The sequence below is a fragment of the Artemia franciscana genome, chromosome 11 (assembly GCF_032884065.1).
Source record: "Artemia franciscana chromosome 11, ASM3288406v1, whole genome shotgun sequence".
Lineage (NCBI taxonomy): Eukaryota > Metazoa > Arthropoda > Branchiopoda > Anostraca > Artemiidae > Artemia > Artemia franciscana.
In genome coordinates, this window is record NC_088873.1 from 1,952,391 (window position 1) to 1,976,870 (window position 24,480).

At 35.0% G+C, this 24,480-nt stretch overlaps 1 protein-coding gene across 7 annotated transcripts in view; it reads left to right on the forward strand.

Moving 5' to 3' along the window:
• Positions 1-24,480, forward strand: part of LOC136032671 (protein SSUH2 homolog) — a 285,984-nt gene that overhangs the window by 254,334 nt on the left and 7,170 nt on the right. For all 7 annotated transcript variants that reach the window (XM_065712965.1, XM_065712963.1, XM_065712959.1 and 4 more), the window contains exon 6: positions 6,001-6,211. In XM_065712965.1, the coding sequence (XP_065569037.1) occupies positions 6,001-6,211 (211 nt within the window). The remainder of the gene's footprint in view (positions 1-6,000; positions 6,212-24,480) is intronic.

The following is a 24,480-nucleotide window of genomic DNA, read 5'->3' on the forward strand; positions in this document are numbered from 1 at the left end:
AAATGGCTCTGAAATGTCATATATGAACTTTGACCATGACATCAACAACACGACAGTCATACCATAAACACTGTAAATTCCATAAAAACCTGACGTTGCTAACAATTAATATTTTAAAAATAGCACTCAAATGTCACATACGACCTTTAGCCATGACATCGACGTAAAAATAAAGTCATCCCATAAATCCCGTAAAAGTCTGAGATTGCTAGTACTTAATATTCTCCCTAGCAGTTCCAAAAAGACCTCACTCATAAAGATGCCCTGGAAAGCTAATGAGCCCATAGTGGCGTGAAAGCTTCATCTCCGAGGTTAACGAATCCATTAATACAAAGTCACGGCGTGGGCTGGGCTCTTAATGAAGCAAAAGGTAGGGGAATTTCAAATTACTGGCAAAGGAGTGAAGACAATAAATGAAGTGAGTTAGGATCGGTTTAATGGCATGGAAAATACATATCACTATCATTTTAGGCCAAGGATTCTGGGCTTGTCAGAGTGTATTTAGGCATGCAGCTTCCGAGCTAACACTATCATGTTATTAATAGAAAATATTTTTTGTCTTAGCTTGACCTTCCTCTACCAAGACCTAGTTCCTTTAGTTTTTTACTTTCGAGGGAAATCTTGAAATAGAGTTTTTCATTTTTTAAACGGGAGAAATAGATTAAGAGGCAAGATTTCGCTAGTATGCCTTTTAAAAGTCAGTTTTCTTCACGTCTTTTCCATTAGGCATTCTTCTAGATGTGGATACTGGGCTTTGTAACTCTAACATGTTCATATTAGGTTTTGGTTGTGGGAAATCAGTGAAGCGTGTTTTTACCTCGTATCTCCAAACTATAGTAGACAAAACAGATTCTGATTGGACCGTCGGAATCGTCATGCGAAGATTAGGGGGAGAGGTGAGGGTCCATCCTTAGCCCAAAATTGTACTTTGGCAGGGGACCACCGAACTGAAATTATGTTTTTAGGCACTAAGTCAGAAATTGGACTAGTAATTTTTTTCGGCCGGAAATAGTTACTACCTTAATCGAATAAAGGCAAGGGTCTGAAGTCATTACTTTTTCTAATTTAGTAATTCATATTTAGACCAAAGGAAGCACACTAGTGTTGACTAAGTAAAGAACGATATGGCTTTAATGAATTAATTAATTATTTGACTTCTTTACAAGGCAACTTCGTATGGAAGGTGTCAACTTTTATTTTGGCTCATTCGACTGGAAGTTGAATGGTCTAGTTATCTTTTTGAAAATCAAAAGTGACTGGAGGGCAACCAGCTCACCTTAACGTCATTTTTAGCTACCCACCTATTAACTACCGAAGATGTGCATATTGTTAACAATAGTCGAATCAGGAAACATGCCTCTGAGAATAACATGACCCCCATGGTCCTTGAGGACAGGGCTGTAAATTATGCAAGTTATCCATTGTTTTAAAAGGGTTTATAATGGGAAAAGCGGGCATGTTTTATCCTGGGTATCCAAAAAGGTCAAGGATGTTAAACTGAAACTATCAGGAATGTTGAGGGGTTGTGAATTCAATCAAATACAAGATATACATCCAGATTCTGAAACTGGCATATCTGCAATATCTCGAAAAGGGCCAAGTGTATTAAGACGAAACTTTCAGGGAATATTGAGGGGGCGGTGAGGTCCATCAAAAGACACAATTTACGTTCAGGTTGTCAAAATGGCATATCTGCAATATTTCAGGAACGGCTAACTATGTTAATTTGAAATTTCAGTGTCTTTTTAGCAGGCACTAAATGGGGATATCTGCTGTATTATCCACAGAACAGAAATGGGTCAATCAAATTGGTAATTAAAAGGTCTATTCTCTTTTTCAAGGGCCAAAAGTGTTTGAAGGCAACCAAATTGCCCCTTGTGCTCTTTTTTCTCAAGGGCCTAACAAATATGTCTCCAAACGCGATATGAACCCTAATTCCTTGGACAAGGCTCGTGAACTATGCAAGTTGCCCTAGATCTTACAGTAGAAAAATAAGCCATATTTTATTCTGGGTGTCCGTTTAACTCCCCTTTAACTTTTGAAAATTACTTTTCAGGCCAAGGAGGCCATACATTTTTTGTTGGGGGGGGATCTTCAAATAAACCGAACAACTCATTGCTTTTAAATAGTTGTATGTAGATTGATCTTGTATGAATCGTTTGATAGGTAAAAATTGAAAAAGTTTTTCAAAAGTGTACTTTAGAAACGACATATATACCTGAGTAAATCGAAAGACGCCATATACAGCACCGGATTTTCATAGTATTTGCAGTACCATGAGAGTGGCTAAGGAGATCGAGTTGAAACTTTGAGGGAGTATTAGAGTGTGGAGTGGATTTATAATTCTGACTTTGGTGGGGGTGGTGGACAGATATGTGTTCAGGAAGAGGCTGTGAGCATCTCAGGTCAAAATAGGATATCTGCAATGGCGTGGAACGGCTTGGGGATGGGGTTGAAATTTTTAAGCACGGTCAGAGAAAGAAATAGGGAAGGTTAGATAAGGAAATTCAGATTTAATTTTGAGGAAGGGAAAAGATGTAACTAATTTTTGTCTCCAATTATACCTTGATCATCGTTTTGGAAAATAAGGTCTTACGAGACTTGTAATTTATACACGGTTGAGTAGCTAGATAGATAGGTGCTGCTAGTAGACACTACTAGAATGTCAATATGGCTAGAATGGAATGCTACAGGGATGGCTTGTGGGATTAAATTAAAAATTCTAGGGAATATTCGAGGAGGCAAGTGGATGCTCCATTTCATTTTTAGTCTGTTTTTGGTTTTCATAGAATCAACAAGGACACAAAAAAAAAATTATGTGTCAGCGCTATTCAAGGTTTACAAATAATAGTGGTGCTACATGCAAGGCCATATCAAGAGGGGTTCAGGGTTTGAGCCCCCCGCTAATTTTCTGTTTGACTTGTAAAACTGTAAAAAAAAAACGTATATAAATGCATTTTAATGCTTTTTTAGAGTTTTTTGTAAACCCCCTGGATACACTCTTAGCTACAGGTTCCTTTTTGTCTCTCTCGAAACCTCTAAATGGCATGAATTACATTACATTTAATTAGAAACTTTATAAATTTCGAATAGTGTGTCTACTATTTGTCGAAATATCAACAACATTAATATCAACAACAAAAAGAAAGGAAATCACCGTGATAACCAAGAGTGTGACACATAATGATAAGAAGCAAGTCCTGGCAACTATTTATTCTTTAGCACGTCATAATTACAAAAGAGAAAATATATATATACAAAATATTTTGTTGTCAGTAAAGCGTAAATGACGGTCAGGTCTTTAGAACGGGCTTTGGGGGGATAACCCCTATTCCTATTTTGGTGATTGTGGTCAAATTAAGCTCGACTTTATTATTTATTATAATTTTGTTTTGTTATTTATTAATTTTATGTTTCTTTTGGGTCTCATTTATTCATTGATAATGATTTCACTTTGCTTCAGCTGTGAATTATTTTTTAGTTGTTGTATTTCTGTGTGTCTTTGCTCTGCTCTGTTCTTTACTTTGTTTTGCAGAACTATTTTCTTGGGAATTATTTTTTAATTAAACAAAAACAAAGGGATGGAATCTTCGTTTATTCTTTGGCTATTCTACTGAATTTTTTTAATGTTGTTAAGAAAAGAAAAAACTACAAAAGAACCACTTAATGGCTCATTTCTAACCAATAAACAAGAAATCTAAACACCAAAAACTGCTAATAAATAAACAAGAACTATTTGGTACTGATATAATATTGACAAAAAAAGCCTGATGACGCCCTGTGTTAATGAGGCATAACTAAACCATGCCTCTAATAAAATGAAAACTAGGCCGTTCTACGGAGTGGCTAATGGGTGTCAAGTAGCCCTGGATTTTCGAATTAGGGCAGAGACGCACGTGTGAGGAGGGGGCTGGGTGCTTGTCCTATTCTCCTTGAAATTACGATGCTTTACAGTTTTCTATTTAATTTCTTGGACTTGCAATATAATTCACCTGTGTTTGTTTTTATAAAATTCTATTCAAATAAGTATCGGGGTCATTCCGGAATGACAGTACTTCTGGAAATGAAAACTATCACTATTTCAAAAATAAAAAGTAGTTATTTCCTGGAATTAAGTTTCTTCATATCTATATATATAAAAATAAGTTGTCTGTCTGTGTGTCTGTCTGTCAGGTGACGTCATGTTTCTGTGTCGACTGTCGTCATGAAGTTAGTTGTCGTCATTTTTGCTATGACGGTGACGTCATTAAAGATATTTAAGACATATATGTTCACGTAGAAATCTATTAATATTTAAGTTTAAAATGACTGATGAACTTAAAATGGCAAAAGCCGATGAAGATGCTCAAAGAGTCTATGCCAAAAAACTTGCTGCTGATAGAGAAAGTCAGAAAAGAAAGCGTGCCGAGGAATCAAAAGAACAGCAAGGAAATGAATGCTTGCCTGAAAAATTCTAATTTATGGGCACACGTAAAAACATTAAAATTAACTACAAATATGCGTGTCCGATTGCAAAACGATGACTCTGGTCAAACATTTTCAGATCAATTGCTGGCAATTGGAAACGGAAAGCTCCCAGTAGACTCAATTTCAGGACGTATACAACTACCTGCTGATTTCTGTAATTTAGTGACGTCCAAAAATGAATTGATTGAAAAAGTATTTCCGAATATTCTTAAAAAAATTATAAAAATAATAAATGGCTAAGTGAAAGAGCGATTCTCGCACCCAAAAATATAGACGTCCACGAAATCAACAATATTGTTTTGACCAAGATTCGAGACCAGGCAGTCCTTTACAAGTCAGTCGACACAGTTTTGGAACCAAATGAAGCGGTTAATTATCCATCTGAATTTTTAAATTCCATAGATCTTTCAGTGTTTCCACCACACGTGCTACAACTAAAAATAGGCGCACCAATAATACTTTTAAGAAATATCAACCCACCAAAGCTTTGCAATGGCACGCGACTTGCCGTAAAAAAAACAATGGAAAACCTAATAGAGGCCACAATCTTGACAGGGCCTTTTGAGGGTGAGGCTGTTCTTATTCCTCGCATTCCCATGATTCCAACGGATCTGCCTTTTCAATTTAAAAGATTGCAATTCCCAATTCGATTAGCATTTGCAATCACCATTAACAAAGCTCAAGGTCAATCATTAGAAAAATGTGGTATAGATCTTAATACTGATTGTTTTTCCCATGGACAATTGTACGTTGCATGTTCGAGGGTCGGTAAACCTGACAATCTATTTATATGCAGCGACAATTGGACAGCGAAGAATGTTGTATATTCGCAAGTTTTACGTAGTTAATTTGTATTGTATCTATCTATCTATCTATCTATATTAAAACGAGTTGTGTGTATGCATGTTTGTTTGTTTGTAAAAAGAGCGTTTGCATATGACGTCATTATTAGTACATACGGCTTTGTATATGCACAGACAATGGGAAAGTCAAGAATGTTGTATATTCGCAATTTTTACGTAGTTTGAAAGTTCGCGCCGAACTCACGAGCGAAGGGTCGCTGGTTCGAATCTCGGTGGTGCATACCGTTTGGTTTAGGACGAGGGTTAGTGGCGTTTCCCCGTAAGACAAGCCAAAAGTCCACCCAGCTTCAAATGGGTACTTAGAGAAATCTAGGGAAAAGCACGGGAAAGCGTCGGATGGCTTGCCCCCAACCACGCATTGCACCCCGGCCGAGGGCACATATATAGTTTGAAACACATATATAAATCTATCTATATTCACAGGTGGGACACAGGGACACAACTACAATGGCGCGTAACGACTTACGTGCGCGGGAGGGCTTGGGGGGCGCGAAGCGCCCCACCAACTAGGTGTTGGGGTGGTGCGAAGCGCCACCCCAACAGCTAGTAACATATATACATGTATAATGAGGGCTCAAACCAAGTACACCTCCTTACCCTTCCCTTGCTGGTGCCTATGATATGGGCAAAGTCTATCCTTTTATTTCTTCTCTTTTTATTATTATTACAGGAAAACTTACACATCAGAGCATATTGTTGAGAAAACCTCTGGTCTTCCCGAGGGATTGATAAGGGAAGTGAGTGGGCAAGTAGTGCTTGAAGAAGAAGGATCAAGAGTAATTCCTTTAAAAAACTTTCCTGAATCAACGATAACTTTGGCATCCTCTCAGCTTGTCATGAACCACTCACAGCAATGGCCAGATGAAAAACAGCTTGCTCAGGTAACCAATCTCATTTTTACTTGAATAGCCAATCAATGATCCCTCCAACAAGGAGACAATAGAGGGCAAAATTTGATGCTATACTGCGATTTGTTATTCATCCATAAATGCCACTTCTGGACTGCAAAGGTCATTGGATCTGCCTTAAGGCAGCTGGGACCAAACCCTGGGCCACATATTTTTAGCTAAAGGTTGGTGTACTGTTCTATCACAGTTGAGGGGGCTGCGTTGTATTTTAGGAAAAAAATTTAAATTGAGTCGCTCTAAAATAAACACATTGGACTGATAAATCTGTTTTTTAATGTCCCTCTTGTTTTTAGATGCTTAGAGATTTCCTTTTTTTTACTATATTACATTTCTTTCCCTCTCTTGCACAAATATCTATGAAGTATCATGACGCTAAATTTTGACTCTTTCTCTCAATTCTTCTATTTAAAACAGTAAAAAAAATTTAGCGTAAAGAGCGGGGCGTTGATGAGGAAGCAGCCCCTTTCATATACGAAGTAATTTCTGTTCGTTTTAAGTTTTAACGTTGCTCCTTACTTTCAGTTAAAAAAACTTGTTTTTTTATTTAATTTCTGAACGTTTTTGATTCAATGCATGTTTTGATTTTGGCTCTCCGCAGAGGAATAATTAAAACGAAATTTGCATATTTTCTTTTGGTTAAATGGCTTTCTCATAATTTTGATCGAATGATTTTGAGAAAAAAGAGCTGGGGGGGGGGAACCCTAGTTGCCCTCCGAATTTTTTGTTAATTAAAAAGGCAACTAGAACTTCTAATTTTTTACGAATCTTTTTATTAGTAAAAGATTTACGTAGCTTATAAATTAGCTTACGTAAAGAACTTTTGTATTCTCATGTTTTTATTACATATATTAGGGGGTTCGCTTCCTCGTCAGTACCTCGCTCTTTACACTAAAGCTTAAAATTTGTCCCAATTCATTAAGAATGACCCCTGAATCACAAAAGCCGTAATTTCTGTTTGTTTTAAGTTTTAATGCTGCTCCTTACTTCCAGCTGAAAAAGACTTTTTCATATTTATTTTTTCATTGTTTTTTTTTAATAATGCTAGTAAATTCTGCGCTCCCTTTATGAAAATTTTCTTCCCCCGTGACAAATTCTCAATGGAAAGTTCCCCCAGCATATTCCCCTCTTCTCAACCCCTTCCCCCAACCAAAAAAGTCCTCCTGAAAACGCCTGTACACTTCCCAATAACCATTACTATACGTAAGTACTGATCAAAGTTTGTAACTTGTTGCCCCTCCCACGGGGACTGTGGGCAGTAAGTCGTCCCCAAAGACATAGTTATAAGAGTTTTCGACTACGCTGAATAAAATGGCTATCTCAGAATTTTGATCCGTTGACTTTGGGAAAATAATTATCGTGGGAGGGGGGCTAGGTGCCTCCAAAATGCTCCCTTTACACCCTTGCTAGTAGATTTCATAGCTTCAGCCTTATTTGCCTCAAACTGCATAAGCTGTGACTCGAGAACAAACTGGGTGTCATGTGACCCATAGCAAAAAACCAGATGCTTAAAGACTTTTGACTTTGAGTTCGCAGTCTTTGGATCCAAAACCTTAATAATACGAACTGGCCAATCGAGGAATCCTCGAAACTTTGCTAGAGCCAGATCATGAATACTAAATTTAGCCATTATCTGTAGCTCAAATTTATCAAAACTAATTTACAAGTTGCCAAAAAACTCGTACCTGTTAGTGGGGAAGGCCCACGTCAGCAGTGGCAATCACCGTTTCACAGGTGGCCCAGTGAAACGCAGGACCTGCTAATTGATTTCTTCACCTTACTCTTAAAAAATATCCAAATATCCGAGCATCCAAAATACTCGTGCCAATAATCACACATCACCAATTATCAGAACTAGCGAAATGCGACTGCATTGAATGAATGCTAGATACGAACTGAAATTCAGTCTGTAGGTCCTAAAACGTGCTGTTTTTGTGCAAAAATTCTGTTTTCTGTGACAGCTTGAATAGAATTTGATTCTAAAAGGTGCAATTGACGTGAAAATGAAATAATAAAATGGGAATTACGTAAGTGATTTAATTAAACATCTATAAGGAACTAGGGTCTTGTGTGTTATATGTTACTCACTCAAGTTTGTGTTTTGTAAACTCGAGAAAAAATTAGTTTCTTCGTTAGTTTCTCCGTTACTTTAGAAACAAATTTGGATTATTTATTTGCAGAGTAAGGGGTTGGGGTTAAGTATAGTGGATCTGCATGCAAAATGTGTTAGGTATAATAATTCTGCATATTATGAAGTAAGAACTGTTTTCTAACTTCAAACTGTCCAAATACTTTACCCCCCCCCCTAATGTGCATTTATATAGCCCAAATTATATATTTCTCTTCTGTTCTGTCACTTGTTTTTGTCTTGTCTCACGCTAAGCAGAAAGAAACTAGTAAAGAAACCGGTTTGTTCTCGAGTTTTACACAGCGTAAACTTGAGTGAGTGGCGCATACTACACAAGTACCTGGAAGTAAAAGCAAACAGTATATAAAATAATACACTTCCTGACTGGTGGTTTGAGAATATTTATCCCTTGGAGTCTCTTTTTGTCTAACACTTCTTTGTTTTCCCTATGCCATTTTCCTAACACTTGTTAGAAGATCCAAACGGAAAACTATAAAGGGAAGAACCAATACCACAGTAGGTGTACGCTCTTTTCCCCTACTGAAGGCTTCTTCAATGCTTTAATTTAAAGCTATTTAAGGGGTATCGCAGCATTTTTTACGTATCTTCACAAAAATTCCACAGGTTTGACTTGGATTGTTGGAATCAAGTAAGGATCTGGCTTGCCTCTACGCTGAGTCACGCTTTAGCTTATAGCTGCACTAAATCACTCTTTAGCTTATAGCTGCACTGAATCACGCTTTAGCTTATAGCTGCACTGAATCACGCTTTAGCTTGTTGCTGTTGTTACTTGTTGGCTTGCTGGCCAAAGAGGCCAATTCAGAACTTAGCTCGTTATTGCGCTAAGTCAGGATCTTCCTCTCGCCAGAAATAAATATCGAGAAACTCCTATAATGTATGTTTTTTTTCAATATTATTGACCTGTATTTGCTCCCTTTTTCAGCTTGCTTCCCTTATAGACTAATTGTTCTTTGGTACATACTTAAGTCAACATCAGTTGCTACTGTATAATATTTATCTTTACTCTGATCGCCAATACAGGGCCCAGAGATCGATCTCTGTTGATGCAAGGGTGAGCGACATGCTTGCTACCTGTCAATGTAAAAGCTTCTTTTATAATATCAAGAAATCAAAAACTAGTTGAGATTTGAAGAGATAATTATCAGCAGATGTAGACTAAACTGACAATGCACATTCATTAAAATTTTTTCAGTAAAGTTCAAATTATATTCTGGGTTTTAAAAAGCATAAAAGGTTTTGAACCCCACCCATGTTAATTTCTCCTTATTTTGATTTTGACTCGGTTATTTATTGTGATTTCTGTTCCTTTTGGTTTTCATTTATTTTTTTATGCTAATTTTGGGTAGCTGTATGCTTGGTAGATTATTTGATCTTATTTTTGTTCATTTTTGCTCTAATTGAGTTCTTCACTTTTTTTTTGAAAAACTTTTTTTGTGGAAAAAGAGTTCCTTAATTAATTTCTGTTAGTTTTGTATTGACATAGTCTTTTTCAGGGGACAAGATAATAATAATTTGAATTTTTCCGTTTTTTTTGTCCAATTGTGTTAAGGGAAATGATGAGAGTGGGGGGGGGGGCTGGTTGCTCTCAAATGACTTTGACTTTTAAAAAAGACATTATAATTTCAAATTTCAAATCAAATTAGCCCCGTCTGAAGTTTATACGACCACCCATTCCATCAAAACCTTATTTTCCTTCGTGTCATAACTTACAACCCTATCCCCAAGGCGCTGGGGGGGGGCTGTATTACCCCTAGAGACATTATTATATGTTCTTTAGACTATGTGGGGCAAAGTCCCCATCTGATAATTTCAATCCAATACGTGTGGTAAAAGAGAGGTTGTCGGGGAGTGGGCTGGTGTAATTGCCTTTACCACTTTTGACGCTTAAAAAAAAGAAGAAGAATTTACGTTTTTTTTTAAACCAAATGATCCTCTTCTAAAGTTAAACAGCTATTCTTTCCATAAAAACTTTAAATACCCAGCGGCATAGCTTACAACCCTCGTCCCTAGGCTCTGGTGGTTTATTCCAGTCCCAAAAGACTTGTTATATAATCTTTTGAATTTGAATAAAATGACTGTCTCAAAATTTGTTATTCGAATAATTTCGGGAGAACACGATGTGTTGAGGGGGGGGGGTTAACTACCTTCTGATAATTTTCACTCTTAAAAAGGGCACTGTAAATTCAGGCTACTAATCTAATGGCCCCCTCCGAAGTATATACAACCACCCTTTCTATAAAAACCTTATATGACACCGGGGCATAACTCACAACCCTTGAGCTCAGAGCTATGGGGGCAAGGTGTCTTCCGCAAAGACGTAATTTCAGGACTTTTCAATTGCAATGAAAGAATTAATATCTCCAAATTTTGATTGGACTTCTTTGGGGGAATGATGAGCGCGGGGGGGATGGTTGTTCTGAAACCCCTTTTGACTCTTAAAAAGGGTGCTATAACTTTCAAGTTCAAATTAAATGAGCAGCATCTGAAGTTTGTGCAACCATACATTCCATAAAAACCTTATACGGCCTGAGGCCATTACTTAAACTTAGCCCTTAGCCCTGAGGGCTGTGGGAGGGGGTTTATCCTCAAAGACATAATTTCTGGACCTTTCAACTACGTTGAGCAAAATGGCTTTATCAAAATGTGGATCGGAAGTGTTTGGGGGAATTAAGGACGTTTGGGGGGGGGCATTCACCAACCGATAGCTTTTGACTATTAATAAGGGCAATAGCCCTCTCATTTTCCAGTTAAATTAGCCCTTTTTGAAGTTTCTACGACAACGCTTTCTATAAGACCTTGTATGCCCCCAGGGCATAAATTACAGCCTTTGTCCTGAGGGCTGGGATGGGTATGTTATCCTTAAAGACACAATTTTTGGACCTTTCAACTACTTTAAATAAAATGTCTATCTCAAAATTTTGATTGAAAGTGTCTGGGGAATTTGGGGTGTGGGAGGGAAGCTAGTTGCCCTCAATCACTTTCGACTATTAAAAAGGGCACTAGTCCTCTCAATTTCCAATCAAATGAGCCCTTTTTGAAGTTTATATGACAACACTTTCTATAAAAAAAAACCTTACATGTCTCCGGGCATAACTTAAAGCCCTTGCCCTGAGGGCTGTAGAGAGGTTGTCATCCTCAAATACATAATTTCCAGACCTTCCAACTGTGTTGAACATAATGGCTGTCTCGAAACTTTGATTGAATGTTTTTGGGGAAATGGTGGGTGTGGGAGGGGGCTAGTTGCCCTCCAATCACCTTAGACTATTAAAAGGGGCACTAGCCTCTTCAATTTCTTCTAGCCTCTTCAATAGCGAATGAGCCCTTGCTGAAGTTTCTGCGACAGTTCCTTCGATACGAAGTGCCCTGATCTAAACAAAAAAAAAATACATAAATAATACATTGTGCCAACATCGTTCTTTGCGTGGTCATCGTTATTGTGCTGCCTATGATTCATAGTAAGCCATAAGGGTTTCGTTTTCTGAAATACGGTGTTTTGCCTTACCAATGAAATTGCAGGTCCAAAATGATGTCTCGCTAAAATCTAACGCGCGCCACAACCTAACAACACAAGACAGCTACAAACAACTCAAATCCAACTCAACAAGCTGCTAATAGACAACGCTTTCAGAGTAAAAAAAAAAACGAAAATGTTTGCAAGGTTTATTGAGGCAAGCAGGATTTTCCACCCTTATCTTTTGGAAGAATTTGTCATGACTGACTTAATTCAGTTAGCGTTTGAGAAATTGGTGGATGAGAGCCAACATGGAGAGTGAGATAATAGTATATTACTGCTGCCATTAATTTCACGGCCAAGTAATTCCTAATTTCATTAATTAACGCAGTTGTCAAAAGAGTTTTCACTCACACAGTCTATAATAACGCAAAGTATGCATTGAATTTTTTTTTTTTTTAAATGTCCCATGATTTACTTTATTCTTGCTGCCCTTTTGAAATATTGATCATTGGTGCTTATATGGATTAATCTAAAAAACTTGTTTCCACAAAACAAGTTTTATAAAGAAAAGTATTGTGCTCCATTGAGTCAAGAATAGCACATAATATCTCTTTTTCTTTTAAAATCAACAATAGCAGTCCTATAAATCGAGGGATACTATATCGATTTTGCCACTGTTTTGACATTACGTAATCAATAAGGCCAGCCGTTTTACGATTGTACGGGATCATTTTATAATCAATTACCATGTTCTTATTACAAGATAATATACCAACATAAACTTGCAATTCATTACCATCGCTATGTTCCTTCCTATATGAAACAGGCTTACTCCAGAACGGCATCGAACCTAATTTAAACTGATTTGGGCATTAAACTCTTATAAAATACGCTATTTCCATTTGCAAAATTATAAATTCATTCCTTCAACTGTACTTGAAATTCGTCCGTGTCACTACTGTCACCGTCAGTTGGCCCCATATGGGAACTTACCAATATTATATCATTGAACGTCTTCACATTTCAGGTAACAACATATTGTATTATTTACGTTTTGGAAAGCGTAAGAGCCAAAACAACTTTAGGATGCCCTATAAGTTCAAGCCATGAACCCATTTGCTTCACAAATGGACACAGAAAACTTACGTCATCTTGCAACCAGACAGTCAGAAGTTGCTAGAACCTCCCAATAAATTGACTGGTTCACTAAATGGTTTAAACAATGAGCAATACCCTCCTATTAACATGTTAGTGCAGTAATGCACTAACATTTCCCGGGGCAATTGATCTTCAACTTGTTATATATCCATTCAAAACAACATATTCTGAACAAAAGTAAGGAGCAAGGGACTGCCATATAAAAATTGAATATAAACTAAAAATTCAACAACTTATTGAGATGTATTTTCTTAGGTTGGGTCAGAATTTGTTTTTTTCCAATTGTTCCTATTTTTATCATCTTGACTAAGTACCGAATACGATGTTATCTCAGTCTTTGAACAATTACAATATCGTATATTTCTTGGCAACAGCAAATATTATTCTTGAAGATCACAAAACGTAAAGAGATGTTTGTAAAGGGATGTAAAAGAATTCTTTCAATCATCTTATCGGAGACACAGTTTTATCATCTCAACATTAATTAATTCCATTATTTTTTTTTCTGATCAGGGACAGAATGATTGAAAACCACCAACTATTGCTCCTATATACTAGACAGATATAAACTGGAAAAGATTCTTCTTATTTGCCAGCAGCAAAAAAGATCTTCAATTTACCAGCAAAAAAGATCTTCTTATTTGCCAGCAGCTGTTTCTTCAATCTGAAAGTGGTTGTCAAATAATTTAACAGAAGAAGAGGAAGATTTTGTCAGAATTGAGAGTTAACTAAAGGCAATTAAGTAAAAATGTTCGATGTTTGCAACTAAATAGTAGATGTAAACTAAAGCTTCCCTCACTGAAAGAAATAGACACTCAGACGCTATCAGCAAGGTCAATGTAACAAGCTCTGATGTTAGTTCAGTTTTGAATAGGACAGATCTTAAGTTGGGTGGATCGAAAGTCAAGCTCGAATACCTCCTCATTGAAGCTTTGGCTCATAGTTCAAAACAAAATTGGCCTGATTTATAAATTTTCACTCTAAGCTGTGATGAAAAATATTGGTCTCGTGTCGATCTTTATTGCTAATACGATTTTTATAAGTGGTCAGTCGACTTATAATCGAGCTGAAAATCCTTTTTGGTCTTAGGCTATAAATTATGATTTACCTTTAGAAAAAAGCATTTAGGAAAGCAAAGGCGGGCCCAGTTTCTTGTTGCTTTTGAACTGAAGAAATCAAAATTTGTTTTTCCTCGTTTCACCAAAAATAGGACTGATACAATTAATTGAATATTGTTTTATAGCTTGTCCAAAAGTAAAAATCATATAGACGTATACAACAAACTCAAAGGTTTGTTCTAGTTATGCGACTCTTTGGTATAGTACCAGTCTCTTGACATGGACTAATGAAAATTGTACATCTAAGATGCAGTATGTTCAGAAAAGATTAACTTTTCTATTGCCTTTTCTCCTCCCCCCCCCCGACAAGAAAGAGAAAATAAATAAAATTCAAAACTTTTAGGGGGCTTTTCACTATCTTGAAAAGTAATCGAGTTAAGAGGAATCCAACTTACAGTATAAGTCGTTGAGCCTAAACTATTAAAAAAAATATTATATATATATATATATATATATATATATATATATATATATATATATATATATATATATATATATATATATATATATATATATATATATATATATATATATATATATATATATATATATATATATATATATATATATATATATATATACTAGCTGTTGGGGTGGCGCTTCGCGCCACCTCAACACCTAGTTGGTGGGGGCGCTTGGTCCCCCCCAAAGCTACCCAGCGCGCGTAAGTCGTTACGTGCCATATTAGTTACGCGCCATTGTAGTTGTGCCCCTGTGTCCCACCCGTGAATATAGACAGATATATATATATGTTTTTTAACTACGTAAAACTTGCGAATATACAACATTCTTCGTTGTCCCATTGTCTGTGCATATAAATAGATTGTCAGGTTTACCGACTTTTGAACATGCAATATATAATTGTCCATGGGAAAAACAATCCGTATTCAGATCTATACCTCATTATTCTATTGATTGCCCTTGAGCTTTGTTGATGGTGATTGCAAATCGAACATTCCCTGTGTCCCCGTCGTCATTTATGTATCCCCTTGTGCCCCCCGGCGTCCCCGTCGTAGTTGTATATTTCCTATGTTCCGGTCGTCATTTGTATCCCGGTGTCCCGGTCTGTAGTGTCAGCTTATAATGACGTCATATACAAAGCCTTATATACTAATGACGTCATATGCAAACCCACAAACAAACAAACATGCCTACAAACAACTTATTTTTATATATATAGATATAGTTTCTTTTTTTGTTTTTCTTTTTTAGTTTGTTTTTAGTTTCGCAGCTTTTTTTGTTTTTTTGCTTTGTTTCTTTTTATTTTTTTACGTTTTTTTTTTTGCTTTTGTTCAAAGTTTTTATATATATATATATGTTTTTAACTACGTAAAACTTGAGAATATACAATATTTTTCGCTGTCCCATTGTTTGTGCATATAAATAGATTGTCAGGTTTACCGACTCATGAACATGCAACATATAATTGTCCATGGGGAAAACAATCCGTATTCAGATCTATACCTCATTATTCTAATGATTGACCTTGAGCTTTGTTTATGGTGATTGCTAATCGAACATTTCCTGTGTCCCGGTCGTCATTTATATATCCCCCCTGTGCCCCCCGGCGTCCCCGTTGTAGTTGTGTCCCTGTGTCCCAATCGTCCTTTATATTCCCTGTGTCCCGGTCGTTATTTGTGTCCCCGTGTCCCAGTCTGTAATTTCCCTTTGAGTGTCCCGTTTGGCATTTATATTCCCTGGGTCCCGGTCGTCATTTGTGTCCCGGTGTCCCGGTCTGTAATTTCTTCATTCGACAAACATGACGTCAGTCGACAAACAACTTCATGACGGCATAATGCTCAATCCTTATAATGACGTCAGTCGACAAACATGACGTCAGTCGACACCCAAAATGACTTCAGTCAACAGGCAAACAAACAACTTATTTTATTTATATATATATATATATATATATATATATATATATATATATATATATATATATATATATATATATATATATATATATATATATATATACATATAAACATATACATATATAACGTCCAGGAGCCTTTCTCAACGGGAAAAGCCTTTCTCATTCTGTTGAGAAAGGCTCCAGGACATGGGGCCGAAATATTCGGAGTATTTTTTTTTTTTTTTTTTTTTTTTTTAGTTAAAGTGTAGTTTTTATATTTTATTTTTGTTCACTGCTTTGTCAAATTAAAACCCGTTTTCTCTTTGCTTAATTTTCATTAATGTAAAAGCAGTATAATCTAAGAAATTATATATATATATATATATATATATCTATCTATATAAAAATAAGTTGTCTGTCTGTGGATGTGTGGATGGATGTGTGGATGGATGTGTCAGGTGACGTCACCTGAAAAAACTGGATTAGGTGACGTCAAAACTGAAAAAACTAAAAAAAGGCAAAAACTACAAAAAAAACTAAAAACTAATAAAAAAAATAAAAAAGCTAAAAAACTAAAAAAACTATAAAGGTAAAAACCAATAAAAAACTAAAAAAAAAACTGAAAAAACTAAAAAAAGGCAAAAACTACAAAAAAAAACTAAAAACTAATAAAAAAAGTAAAAAAGCTAAAAAACTAAAAAAACTAAAAAAACTAAAAAAAGGTAAAAAACTAAAAAAAATAAAAAATAAAAAAAAACTAAAAAAAAGGAAAAAACTGAAAAATAAGCTAAAATAAAGGTAAAAACCAATAAAAAACTAAAAAAAAAAAGGAAAAAACTAATAAATGACGACACTCAAAGAGAAAGCGACCAGGACAAAAAACTAAAAAAAAAGGCAAAAACTACAAAAAAACTAAAAACTAATAAAAAAAATAAAAAAGCTAAAAAACTAAAAAAACTAAAAAAAGGTAAAAAACTAAAAAAACTAAAAACTAAAAAAAAACTAAAAAAGGTAAAAACTAAAAGAACTAAAAAAGAAAAAAAAAAATGACGACACTCAAAGAGAAAGCGACCAGGACAAAAGGAATGTTCGATTAGCAATCAACAAAGCACCGGGACACAGGGAGTATAAATGACGACCAGGACACAAGTAAAAAAAAAAAATTAACAAAACTAAAAAGAAGGTAAAAACTACAAAAAAACTAAAAAGAAAAAAAAACTAAAAACTAATAAAAAAACTAAAAAATCTAAAAATCTAAATAAACTAAAAACGAAAAAAAAAGGAAAAAAATAAAGGAGAAAAACAAAACTAAAAAACGAATGTATATACAGACCGGTACACCGGGATACAAATGACGACCGGGACACAGGGAATATAAATAACGACCGGGACACAGGGACACAACTACAACGGGGACACCGGGGGAAACAGGGGGATATAAATGACGACCGGGACAAAAAAACTAAAAAGAAATAAAAACTAAAAACTAATAAAAAAAACTAAAAAATCTAAAAATCTAAATAAGCTAAAAAAGAAAAAAAAAGGAAAAAAATAAAGGAGAAAAACAAAACTAAAAAACGAATGTATATACAGACCGGGACACCGGGATACAAATGATGACCGGGACCCGGGACACAGGGAATATAAATGACGACCGGGACACAGGGACACAACTACAACGGGGACACCGGGGGAAACAGGGGGATAACCTGACAATCTATTTATATGCAAAGACAATGGGACAGCAAAGAATGTTGTATATTCGCAAGTTTTACGTAGTTAAAACCATATATATATATATATATCTATATTCACAGGTGGGACATAGGGACACAACTACAATGGCGCGTAACTATTATGGCGCGTAACGACTTACGCGCGCGGGGGGGCTTGGGGGGGGCGCGAAGCGCCCCCACCAACTAGGTGTTGGGGTGGCGCGAAGCGCCACCCCAACAGCTAGTATATATATATATATATATATATATATATATATATATATATATATATATATATATATATATATATATATATATATATTTATCTATAATTAGCAGGCAAATACAGTTTCTCAAGCTTTCTAAATGCCCAAAAAAAGAGTTAAAGGATAAATAAATTTTCTCCATTTTTATTTGTATTTTGGGATTGGGGTGAGCATTTCAACCCACGAAAAGGTGATCCAAATGAGAAGTAAGACAAATCTTTTCGGCTGGATTTAATTACATGGGCTTTGGTGCCGTCGGTTTTAGTGCTTATTTTAATATGTTTAATATGTTAACTAAGTTAAAGTAGTATATTAGTTTTTCTAGTTGCTCATATTTTCAAAATACGGGGAAGCAATAAAAAAAATCATTATTAAACCGTAACTGTGGATGATAGTGCTGTATTTCAATGATTATAGCATTCCAAAAATTACAGCACTGGATTCAGCATTCCAAAAAAATATATTAGCCAAGTAAATTACAAATAGATAAAGAAAAAAATAAGAACTATTTATTACATAATTTTAAATATAAAGGGATTCAATAGTAAACTTGATCATGGATGGTACTGGTTTATTTCGAAAAGAATAGCCGATACAGAAAAATTGATTTTATATTTAGATTCAGCATCCAAAAAATGTGTTTGCAAAATATACTGCAAATAAACAAAATTAAGGAAATAGTTTTTGCATAATTTTAAATTATTCATATATAAAATGATTTAACACAAAAACTAACTATGGATGGTAGCGATATTTATCAAACTGCATAGCTAATACAAAAAAATCGATTTCACTTTTGGATTCATCGTAATAAAAAATAGATTAAATCAGCTTTAAAATTTTTGACTTCAATTTTCGTCTGTTGGCTTGTGTTCAATAAAAAAAAAAAAATAAATAAAATAAAGAAAAACACCCCAAGGTACTAACAACTCTTTTTCACTTAGAATTCAACTGAAACGATTTACATAAGAATATTTTACGAATATGGAAAGCATAAACAAATACAATATACCCTATATAAATTTAATGCAGCATCTAAACTTTAAATATAAGAGTTTACATTTTCTTAAGGCGGTAAAAGTTTAAGTTTCTTTCAAGACTAATGCAATATCATAAACTAACTCATGACATCGCCACTCTTTCTAGAAATTTCAACTTTTGTTTAGAAATAGATAAAAATTCAGTGGAAGACAAATAAATATCATTTTCAATTTTTAAGATTTTTTCTTTGTTTTTATTATTTTATGAAAATGGCGTCATTCCTCCTTTTAGAGATGCAGGAAACTTTTTACAAGTATTAAGTTATTTGATAACATCTGGTAAGTTGGATCTCCGTCAGCTGTAGTAAATAGGAATCATTCCCATTTCGAGAGATCCTCATTCGTAGTAAATCCTTTTGGGAGAAAGAACTAGCCCCTGAAGTCATTCTTGTTTATCTGATTCGGTTCCTGTCTTCAAACTAGTGTCATTTATTTGTGGTCGCTTTTGTTTCTCTTTTGGGAGTTGCATGTTCAAATTTTAAATGGTATTGGGTTTTCAATTATCTTGAGTGTGTTAGAAATAAGAAATAATTAAATGATAATAGAAAAGAAAGAAATCTGTTTTCGCTACAGCCGCGAAATTCAAAAAGAGAAAATTTTGTCTTTTAAATGTAGCTGGAAGAGAGAGGCATACAGAAAAAAGAGTGAGAGAGAATGATGCAGAGATAGAAAGCTAGAAATAGATTTGAGAGCGGTTGAATAGAACGAAACATTGGGCAATGAAAAATAGAACTAAGTAAATGAAAAGCTAGTGAAAGTAAAAGAGAAAAACATAGAACTTATGGTCAACACCTCCAATCAACCGGAAAAGGCAAGCTTTTTTTCTGTTATGTAATTGAAAAAGAAACGAACAACTGACTTGCATAAATATGTGTAGACATCATTGTTCAAAAAAATAAAATGATGTATAAAAATATTTCCGATAGTAAGTGACAAAACAAAGAAGACTACTGGATTTTTGTTTACTAATGATGATCATAGAGGCATATTTGCTCCAATGAAGGCTAGGAGATCTCCCTACAGCCAAAAGTTTACTTACATAAATAAGGGCTTCCCAACATCTCAGACATTTGAGACTCAGGCTAAAAGTGTATCATTATCTCAAAGAATAAAAAACATAATTTTATTTACTATATGTCGCAATGAAGCCAAATTTTTCAGTTCTAATTTGTAATTTTTAAATATCTCTTTTAACTTTAAACTTCGAACAAAATAATTTTCCTGCCAAAATTTAAATAAAGCTTTTAATTGTTTTAAAAAGTAGAATTGTGGCAAAGAGTCAAACTTTAGCGTAAAGAGCGAGGGATTGCGGAGTGGACAACTCATTTCATATACGGAGTAAATTCTGTTCGTTTTAAGTTTTAATGTCGCTCCTTACTTTCAGCTAAAAAATTGGGTTTTTTTAATTTAATTTCTGGACGTTTTTGAATTAATGCATGTTTGGTTTTGGCTCTCCGCACATAAATTATTAAAATGAAATTTGTATATTAATTCTTTTTTTGGCTAAATGCCTTTCTCTTAGTTTTGATCAGACGATTTTGAGAAATAAGGGGTGGAGAAGGAGGCCTAGTTGCCCTCCAATTTTTCGGTTACTTAAAAAGGCAACTAGAACTTTTAATTTTTAACGAACGTTTTTATTAGTAAAAAATATACGTAACTTAAGAATTAACTTATGTAACAAACTTTCATAACCTTATATTTTTATTATGTATACGAGGGGGTTTGTGCCCTCGTTAATACCTCGCTCTTTTCACTAAATCGTAAGTTTTGTCCCAATTCTTTAAGAATGACCCCTGAATCAGAAAGGCCGTAGAATAAATAGTTGAAATTACTAAAAATACTTTAGCATAAAGAGCAAGGTATTTATCTCCTCCTAAATACCTCGCTCTTTATGCTGAAGTATTTTTAGAACCCCTCATATGCGTAATAATCTCTGTTCGTTTTAAGTTTCAATGCTACTTCTTCCTTTAATTTGAAAAAACGTTTTCATGTTTATTTTTCATTGTTTTCTAATAGTAATGCTAGAGAATCCTGCGCCCTTGTCATTGAATTTTTCTTCCCCCATGACAGATTCCTCCAAGGAAAGATCCTCCAACATAGCCCCCTCTCCTCAGCCTCACCCTCAAACAAAATAAAATCCCCCTGAAAACTTCTGTACACTTCCCAATAACCATTACTATATGTAAACACTGGTCAAAGTTAGTAACTTGCAGCCCCTCCCCCAGGGATTGTGGGGGAGTAAGTCATCCCCAAAGACATAGTTATTATGGTTTTCGACTATGTTGAACAAAATGGCTATCTCAAAATTTTGATCCGTTGACTTTGGGAAAAAAAATGAGCGAGGGAGGGGGCCTAGATGCCCTCCAATTTTTTTGGTCACTTAAAAAGGGCACTAGAACTTTTCATTTCCGTTAGAATGAGCCCTCTTGCGACATTCTAGGACCACTTGGTCGATACGATGACCCCTGGGGAAAAGAAAAAAAAAACAAAACAAACAAATAAACACGCACCCGTGATTTGTCTTCTGGCAAAAAATACAAAATTCCATATTTTTGTAGATAGGAGCTTGAAACTTCTACAGTAGGGTTCTCTGATACGCTGAATCTGATGGTTTCATTTTCGTTAAGATCCTACGACTTTTAGGGGGTGTTTCCCCCTATTTTCCTAAATAAGGCAAATTTTCTCAGGCTCGTAACTTTTGATAGCTAAGACTAAACTTGATGAAACTCCTATATTTAAAATCAGCATCAAAATGCGATTCTTTTGATGTAGATATTGATATAAAAATTCATTTTTTTAGAGTTTTGGTTACTATTGAGCCGGGTCGCTCCTTAGTACAGTTCGTTACCACGAACTGTTTGAAATTGAGACGAAGCATTGTCTAAGCAACTCAATTCAACAAGTTTTGGTACAATTAGAGGTCCTAGTACAATGTGGTACAGACAAAATATTATACGGTAAATTTTTTACTAGTACAATGTGGTACAGATAAAAAATTTTACGATAACTTTCTGGTACATATCAGTGTAGTTTGACTCATCCAGTTACCTGGATGAGTCAAAAGGAGTCACTGGATGAGTCACCTGGATGATTAAATTATAGATTTAATCAAAAGGAGGAGATTTTTGTTGAATGTGAACATGACACAAAAAAAAATCTAAAAAGTATGAACTAACTATCGTACGATAAAAGCAGTGCTCGAGATTAGTTTTTGAAGGAGAGTAAAAGAAATCCCGCTTTCTAGGGCTATAATAAAAGAATGGTTGAGATGGCTAGGCCACGTTCTGCGGATGAAGGATGACAGATTGCCAAAAGTTGTCCTTTTTGGCCAACCGTCTGGGGGTACACAGAAAGCAGGTCGTCCTAGTCTGGGTTGGGAGGATGTCACAAATAAAGATTTAAAGGAAATGCGAACTTCTTGGGAGTGTGTAAAGAGGGAGGCCTTGAATAGATTAGGTTGGAGGAGGAGCGTTTGTAGCTGCGTTGGCCTCAGGCGGCTTGATGCTGCAGTGAGTTATTATTATTATTAGTAATAGTAGCATAAAAATAATGAGCGGAAAAAAGACTACCTGTTTTTCAGTTCATTCTAAGTGTATCATCGTTAAAATCGAAAATAAGTTAATATTGCTATTTTTGTATCACAAAGAATATTTTTCGGTACAATTTTCGTCGAGAATCAGGTACAATTTGTCTCAAAGCGTTAATAGCGCTGGTGGGATTCGCCCTATCGTTTTGAAAAGCAATAATGAAAAAAAAGCAGAGAAGACATGAAATTTGTAAGCAACCAACTAAAACTATCTTATATACTCTAAGATAGCCAATACATAATTATGTTTATCTGAGATAAAAATATAGTTGTCGTATGATACAAAAAGAAACCGATAGCAACAAACATTTAAAAAAATATTTGATATTGAACTTGAAAAAATATTGAGAGAATAATTGAAAGAATATTGAACTATGTTCTTTGTCAAAATTTGATTTATTCTTTGTCCTATTCATCTAACCAAAACTTAAAAAATAGCCGATTGTTCCCTAATGGAAAATATGCAGATGAGCAATATCATTTCTAAGCAAATTGCAAATCAAACAAAGCATATGCTTTTTCTTAAGTTTGGTAGAAAACATTCAAAATTTTATAAAAATGATAGTAGCAAAACTTATCAAACAGTTCGTGGTAACAAACTGTAGTAAGGAGCGACCCGGCTCAATAGTAAACGAAACTCTAAAAAACAGAATTTTGATGCTAAAAGATACATTATTCAGCGTATCAGAAAATCCTATAAAAATTGTCAAGCTCCTATCTACAAAATGTGGGACTTCGTATTTTTTGCCAGAAGACCGATCACGGGTGCGTGTTTATTTGTTGTTGTTTTTTTGTTTTGTTTTTCCCAGAGGTTATCGTATCGACCAAGTGGTCCTAAAATGTCGCAAAAGGGCTAATTCTAACGGAAATGAAAAGTTCTAGTGCCCTTTTAAGTTCCCAAAGTCAACGTACCAAAATTTTGAGATAGCCATTTTGTTCCACATAGTCAAAAACCATAATAACTATGTCCTTGGGGATGACTTACTTCCCCACAGTCCCTGGGGGAGGGGCTGCAAGTTACAAACTTCGACCAGTGTTTACATACAGTAATGGTTATTGGGAAGTGTACAGACGTTTTCAGGGGGATTTTTTTGGTTTGGGGGGTAGGGTTGAGGAGAGGGGACTATGCGGGAGGATCTTTCCTTGGAGGAATATGTCATGGGGGAAGAGAAATTCAGTAAAAAGGGCGCAGGATTTTCTAGCATTACTATAAAAAAAAATGAAAAAATAAGCATGAAAAAGTTTTTTTCAATTGAAGGTAAGGAGTAGCATTAAAACTTAAAACGAACAGAGATTATTACGCAAATGAGGGGTTCTAAAAATACTTTAGTATAAAGAGCAAGGTATTTAATAAGAGATACATACCTCCTCTTTATGCTAAAGTATTTTTAGTAATTTCAACTATTTATTCTACGGCCTTTCTGATTCAGGGGTCATTCTCAAAGAATTGGTACAAAACTTAAGATTTAGTGTAAATAGCGAGGTATTAACGAGGGGACAAACCCCCTCATATACATAATAAAAATATAAGAATATAAAAGTTTGTTACGTAAGTTAATTCTTAAGTTATGTATATTTTTTACTAATAAAAACGTTCTTAAAAATTAAAAGTTCTAGTTGCCTTTTTAATTAACCAAAAAATTGGAGGGCAACTAGGCCTCCTTCCCCATCCCTTATTTCTCAAAATCGTCTGATTAAAACTAAGAGAAAGCCATTTAGCCAAAAAAAAGAATTACTTTGCAAATTTCATTTTAATAATTTATGCGCGGAAAGCCAAAATCAAACAAAAAAACTAGTTTAACTGAAAGTAAGGAGCGAAATTAAAACTTAAAACGAACAGATATTACTCCTTATATGAAATGGGTTGTCCCTTCCGCAATCCCTCGCTCTTTACGCTAAAG